General features: G+C 34.5%; 1 protein-coding gene across 1 annotated transcript in view; it reads left to right on the top strand.

Moving 5' to 3' along the window:
• LOC109588679 (serine/threonine-protein phosphatase 4 regulatory subunit 1-like) overlaps nucleotides 1-6,377 on the top strand; it is an 8,535-nt gene extending 2,158 nt beyond the window's left edge. The window contains exons 2-5 of the mRNA XM_020004816.1: nucleotides 5,500-5,565; nucleotides 5,840-5,890; nucleotides 5,942-5,995; nucleotides 6,240-6,377. Coding sequence (XP_019860375.1) covers nucleotides 5,500-5,565; nucleotides 5,840-5,890; nucleotides 5,942-5,995; nucleotides 6,240-6,347 — 279 coding nt within the window. The 3' untranslated portion in view covers nucleotides 6,348-6,377. The remainder of the gene's footprint in view (nucleotides 1-5,499; nucleotides 5,566-5,839; nucleotides 5,891-5,941; nucleotides 5,996-6,239) is intronic.
• The last annotated feature ends 1,069 nt before the right edge of the window (nucleotides 6,378-7,446 follow it).

Raw genomic sequence — 7,446 nt, 5'->3', positions numbered from 1 at the left:
AGCCGACATAAAAGCATTCCACCATCTTCCTTTTGAACATTAGGATCAACTTGTTCCTTCAGCAACAGTTCGACTATTTGAATGTGACCATTTTGACAAGCCAGCATAAAAGCATTCCAACCATCTTTGTCTTGAACATTAGGATCAACTTTTTCCTTCGGCAACAGTTCGACTATTTGAGTGTGACCATATTGAGAAGCCAACATAAAAGCATTCCAACCATCATTCTTTTGAACATTAGGATCAACTTGTTCCTTCAGTAACAATTTAACTATTTGAGTGTGACCATTTCGACAAGCTGACATAAAAGCATTCCCCCCACTGTTTCTTCGAACATTAGGATCAACTTTTTCCTTCAGCAACAGTTCAACTATTTGAGTGTGACCATATTGAGAAGCCAACATAAAAGCATTCCAACCATCTTTGTCTTGAACATTAGGATCAACTTTTTCCTTCAGCAACAGTTCAACTATTTGAGTGTGACCATATTGAGAAGCCAACATAAAAGCATTCCAACCATCATTCTTTTGAACATTAGGATCAACTTGTTCCTTCAGTAACAATTTAACTATTTGAGTGTGACCATTTCGACAAGCTGACATAAAAGCATTCCCCCCGCTGTTTCTTCGAACATTAGGATCAACTTTTTCCTTCAGCAACAGTTCAACTATTTGAGTGTGACCATTTAGACAAGCCAACATAAAAGCATTCCAACCATCTTTGTCTTGAACATTAGGATCAACTTTTTCCTTCAGCAACAGTTCGACTATTTGAGTGTGACCATATTGAGAAGCCAACATAAAAGCATTCCAACCATTATTCTTTTGAACATTAGGATCAACTTGTTCTTTCAGTAACAGTTCAACTATTTGAGTGTGACCATTTTGACAAGCCACCATAAAAGCATTTGCTCCATCTTCTTGTTGATATTTATAATCAACTCCTTTCATCAATAGCTCAACAACCTCATGGTTACCATTGTAGCTAGCAATCATTAAAGCATTTGATCCATTTGATTTTTTTAGGTGAGGATTAGCATTAGCATGTAGTAACATGTGAATGATTGAAATGTGATTAAATGCACTTGCTATCATTAGTGCAGTTAATCCTTTATTGTCTTGAATGTTAACATTAGCTCCAGCAGACACTAAACTGTCTACAATGTCCTCATGTCCTCTTTCACAAGCTAACATTAGTGCTGTCTTGCCTTCTTCATTAGTATGATCAATATTAACAGTTTCTAGTTGAAGAAGAAACTCTACTGCTTCATTATTACCAGCTGTGACTGCCTCAAGGAGAGCTAGTTCAAAGGTGAAGTTCATATTCTCATCTTCTTGAAGGACAGGATGATTATTAATGTATAAACTAAATATACCAATGAGGCGTATAAACTGTAACTTTCCTCCAGTATATTCTATTAGACTATCAGCAGTAAAATTAACAATCTGCAACTTGATGACAATACATCCTTTAAAAATTGTGATATGCTTCAACAATGATTGTACAAACCCTTCTGGTAACAAATGTTCAATTAGAAGTTTCAAATTGCTTAGGCTACTACGATACCATGGATTATGAAGCTTTATAACAATATGGGGCATGTTAGTTAAATTTGGAATATGTTCCTGGTAAATTTCTATTAATGACTTATGAAGATGTGCCACATTAATTGAAGATCTAAATGTGTTGACTTTTGTCCTGTGATTTTTTAGTTCACTCACAATATTCATCTCATTTCCTTCACCAAAAGTAACACCATTCAGAAACTCTTCACTCAAATCTACTATCAAGTTGCAGTCAATAAAATCATAAAACGGATGAATAATATTGAAAGTTTCATTTAAAGATGCATCTGTTAGCTTATCAGTCCAGTTCATGTAAGTCTCAATCCATCTTCTTAAATTAACGAGTAGCGTAGGATCTGAAGCTTCTTTTTCATCAAATGCTGTTCGTACCTTTGTCATTAAACTAGTAAATGATTTGTTGAGCTCTATTAGTGAATGTGACACTTCTGTTTCATCTTCTTGTGTGTTAAACATTATTTCCTCTCTTTGTGTACTACCCACAGCAGTTGCATTACTATCATTAGGTACTGAAGGATGTCCTTCAATCATTTCTTTGATATTTTGTGCAAGAGTGTTTTCTCTTCTAATCTTCAATGCAGTAATGACATCATTCCAACTTGCCTCAGGAGAAACAGAGAGCCATTTTGAATACAATTTCCTCTTTTGGTCGTCCACACTGGAACTTTCAGCTTCAATTTTTAATACATCATGTTGTGTTATTCCTGGTAAGCAGTAACCAAATAACTGCCAGTCAACGAGTGGTTCAAGCCATTGAGTTAGCAATGAAATATCAGGACGATCATCAATGATAGGACCAGGATTGAGTTCAACATCTCCTGATAAGAGGAGGAGCATACGTAGACAAACAATCAAATAGAGATCATTGTAAATCAGGTTAGAACTGCTGCCTCCAGGTAAGACTACTGACTGGAGGTAATTTGTATCAGTAACAGTAACACCAGTAGTACATTGTACTTGGTAGCAGTTACCTAATAATAAAATACCAGTAAATATACAAGTACAAAGTTGCAATTGTTGTTTACCTGTTGGAGGAATCATCAAGATGTGTCTTAAAAAAGAGAGAAAAAGTAGGAAAACAATAAGAAACAGAGCTGCTGGCAGTTTAGATGTCTTCTCTCCTGATGAGTGAGTGTGGCAGCCATTAGCGAGTCTACTGGAGGCAGCTTGACAGTAGTTCCACAGTCCAATACTTGCTCTCCATTGAGAGACATCAATCATCTTGTAATTGTTAGCACCGTTACAACAAATACACACAAGTAGTTTCTTTATCCAGTTACTAATGGTAAAGAGCACAATAGAAGTGGGAGTGTGTTCATGGATCATTGTTGTATTTGTAATAACTATACATAGTGTTACTCTACTGTTATTATTGTCATTCTAGGTATTATGATTAGCTAAATTTGGGTATTATGACTAAATTTGGTCACTTCATGACATGCATGTAGTTTTTTTATAAATGACCCAAATTTTCCACAGAGTACCTGTATATTCCTGTACAAAATACTTGTAAAATTAATTAGGCCTATAAGAGGGTGTAAGACTAAAGTGGTGTAGTTTCTGCATCAGTTGACCCAAGTCAAAGTCCTCTTTAGAACATGTGCCATGCAAGATGATTTACATGTATTAGTGGAGGTAATGTTTGTGTATTTCCCTGTGGAAAGTTAAGTAGTGAATTTGATATTTGAAATTTTGCACCATGTGCCATTGAGCATGCTCAAATTGGAACAAAATGTTGGATTTTATATTGATGATTTTTGCATTGAAACACCAATTGACAATATTAATTCCTCGCCAATAAATCATCTGGTATAGTAGTTCCTCCATAACCCATGATACTTATTAAATGCCATTCTAGTCTTGCCTCACCTGTGGAGGAAGGGTCTGGAGACACTGCTATCTAAAATTTATGCAAAAAGACAACATGGTTGGCTCTACATCATGTGACAGAGCAGACCTTTTCAGTCAAGACAGCTGAAACAGATGCTTTGCAGCTAAGATAAGACAAGGATAGAGTCTCTTGAACATCTTTTGCAGATTTTAGAGCAGCAACTTATCACAGAGTGCCATAGTATTTACTTATTATTCTACCATGCCTAGTTGTAATTGATGAATCAGATTGCAGAATACCAGGTTTCTAAATCGATTAGATACCTCTCAGGAACACTTAGAAACCTGGTGCTCTATGCTTATGCTCTTATTAGTCCATTTGTCAAGCTTGGTTGATTCTTTACAGGCCTAGCCTGTTAGATATGTTGTATGTATGTCAACTGTGGTCTTATATTATCAGCAGCTAGTTTTTTTTCAAGTGTTATGATAGAAGTTTGTTATACACCTTGGTATCATCAGTTTCTATGGCATTTATTAACCTCGGGACTGCATTGCTCGGTTAATGAATACCATAGAAACCTCTACCTTGGTGTATAACCTATACTTAAGTATTTACTTACATGTATTTAAAGTCTCTGCATTGCACTGACTGCAGTCTGCAGTCAACCACTTGCCGTTTGCTTATAATATCTTGCTTGATACTTCCTCTGCAAGAGTATAATTAGTCAGTTCTTACTAGTTGGTCCTCCTATCATCACTCACATCTACTCTTGCTAATATTTGATGCTGTAAGATACCCACTGGTCAAATTAATAATAATAAATGTACATGTACATGTACCCTCTTCTTTATATTGTGGGCGTGGGTCTTATTTTGAGGGAATTGTGAATTTCACAAAATATGTATTAATATACTTGTACTCATGTGCATATATTGTATTTCAACTTTTCTTTTTGTATGTTTGAGTTCCCTTTTGCTGAATCTAAAATTAAGGTTGTAGATAAACTTCTTGTATATTATTTTTAATGCTGTACAATATTCACTGGATACTGTTCTTTGTGGAATAGACACTAGCAGCATCTTCTTCAAATAAGTTTGATACATGTCATTATAGACACACAATATTATAGACACACAGTATTATATAAAATAACAGAAATACACATGCATATAGCAATAAGAAAAACAAAACCAAATATTTTAAAGTGAAAATACATTATCACTGGAAAATTACCACATATGAATGAGGATGCCATGCTAACAATTTAAACAAATAAGCAGTTTATATATCTTTAGGCAAAAAGTAAAAATCTACTGTACATGTAAATGTAAACTGTCACACAATAAGTGATGTACTAAACATGCATCTACTATGTACTCCACTTTATATCTATAAAGCTGTCTCCTGCTGAATCTTCATCTTTAAAAAAAATCTTTTCATACTTTGATATCTGAGATCTACTGGTTTTTGATTTTTGTGGAGATGCTGATGAATGTACATGGCCAGCATACTTCTTTAGCAATTTAGATACTTTCCCAGTCTTGGTGTCGTGTTTTGCTGAATAATTACTATCTTGAAGGGAATCTTCTTATACATGTACTACTGAAATCTGATACTGCACTGATTTCTGATCTTTGTGGAGATGCTGACAAATGTACATGACTAGCATCTTCCTCTAGCAGCAATCCAGATGTTTCCCGTACAGTACATGTACACGTACAGTACATGTGCCTCATGCAAAACCAGAGTGGCCCCAATTAGTATATTAAAGTCCTTTTAGTCTGTATCATGTACATGTATGTCTGGGCGTGGTGGGAGGTTGGAACTAGTTAATGTTTTACATTCTTCTACATGTATATGCACATGTAAAATATATAATTAATTGCATGGTGTGGTCACCAAATGGGTGTGTCTTTATTCTACAGTTAATTGGTCGAGTGGCATCATTTCTCGGTCAAGAGGTTTGTGTGTCTGAGTTTGTTCCACAGTTACCAGCTTTAGCATCTGACGCCATGTTCCATGTGAGAAAGGGTAGCGGTTTGTGCATCTCAGTATACTCTTGGATACTATTTCTGTATATTTTAGTCCTTTGCTATATGCTGTAAAGACTTGTGTTCAGTAATAGGGCCAGCATCTACTGAGGAAGTTATTGTGAGTGTATTTTATAGAGTTTATATGTACAAGTATATTTGGTTTGTACATGAGTAGTACAGTGAGTGTATAAAATAGAATATGTTTTGTTTTTTTCTGCATACAATCTACTGTACATCTGCCAATCCCCAAGCAAAAATCATGCCAAAATTTTATGTTGTACATGTACATGTGTACATGCAATAACTACTTGTCTTTATTCATATGCATGTACATGTACATTCATCATTCTGTGTTCATTCCTTTTACTCTCTCTCTCTCCCTCTCTCTCTAGTTGCCATATTTCATTCAGTTGTGTAAAGATGAAGTCTGGGGAGTTAGAAAAGTAAAGAAACATCATCAATATTATTAATTATTGTTTTTGTATGCTACAAAGGACCTTGATGATGTGAAAACTGGAGTACTGGCTCATCTATCGGAGTTCTTTGTGGTACATGTACATGTACATACACTGCATTTGTAGCTGTGAAATGTACATGTACTATACATGTAAATGAGAGATGAGAGTACATATACCTCTACAGAATGTATTGCATCACTTGCATGTACATGTAATTTGCCGATTAAAAATAATAAACCAATAACATGTATGTGCATGTACATGTATATCTCTATAAATGTATTACATTGATTTTTTCATTATTTTATCATTATACATGTACATGTACATGTAGGTGTTACCCTCTGACATTAGAAAGGAGAACTTCCCCTCTATATTAAACGGGATCTTGGATACTGAAAATGAGAAGAACTGGAGATACAGGGACTCACTGGCCGAGTAAGTGTACATGTACATGTGCCCTCTTCTTTATACTGTGGGTCTTATTTTTGAGGGAATTGTGTATTGTGTACTTCACAAAAATTAAATCCAAAAAAACTAAAGTGTATGCACGTCAATAGATGTATCATTATGCTTTAGATGTGAAGAGTACATGTATGTACCTACATACATGTACTTTCCTGTGCAAAGTGTGGGCGAGTCCAGAAACTTATTATTATTATCATTATTATTATTATTATTATTAAACTTTATTATTATTATTATTATTATTATTATTATTATTATTATTATTATTATTATTATGTTTTCCAATCTCTCCTCCTATTTACTCTTCATAGTACTAATGTACAATTATACAATATACCATATTTTACCGTATAAACGCCTGGTCCAAATAAACGCCTGTCACTAATATATTCTAGCTATAGATACGCATATTTGTACCAAAAATAATGCCTCATTGTTTAGATAGCTCCAAAGTGCTTATTAGTTAGAGCCTGGTCTAAATTGAAAAGGTTCGATTCCCGCTCAGGGTCATTTTTTAATTTTTTCAACAAATTTTTTTTGCAGCTAAGAAATAAACGCCCGGGCGTTTAATTGGTAAAATATGGTACTTCTCCTCCTCTTATCACTGGACAATCAGTGACACTAAAAAATACCACGGCCTAGCAAATTGACAGTTTGGAATTTTGAGCAGCAAAAATATTAAAATTGCTATAATACTACACATACACAATGTATAACAAGAGTACATGATGTATAATTAATATACTAAGCATTTATACTTCAAAGTTTTTGGAGTCATCTATTACTGAATCTAAAGTTAGTGTAGAAGGAAAACTTCTCAAGCTACTAACATCTGATACTGTATGATATCCACTGGATACTGTTATGTGAGACTCGAATGAATATACACTAGCAGCATCTTCTTCTAGTTTTGCATTGCCTTTCTTATGCATGTAACTATAAATCAATGCAGCTATTGCATTATTTTTGGCTAGTGATATTGCAGTGTTACCTTTTTTAGCTTTAATAGTTAGATCAGCTTTCCATTCTAATAATAACTTAACTACTTTATCATGTCCTCTGGCAAGCATTAA

The sequence above is a fragment of the Amphimedon queenslandica genome, unplaced genomic scaffold, assembly GCF_000090795.2.
Source record: "Amphimedon queenslandica unplaced genomic scaffold, v1.1 AMPQUscaffold_11937, whole genome shotgun sequence".
NCBI classification, from domain to species: Eukaryota; Metazoa; Porifera; class Demospongiae; order Haplosclerida; family Niphatidae; genus Amphimedon; species Amphimedon queenslandica.
Note: the sequence above shows the minus strand (reverse complement) of the source record. Positions and strands in the feature narration are given on the sequence as shown.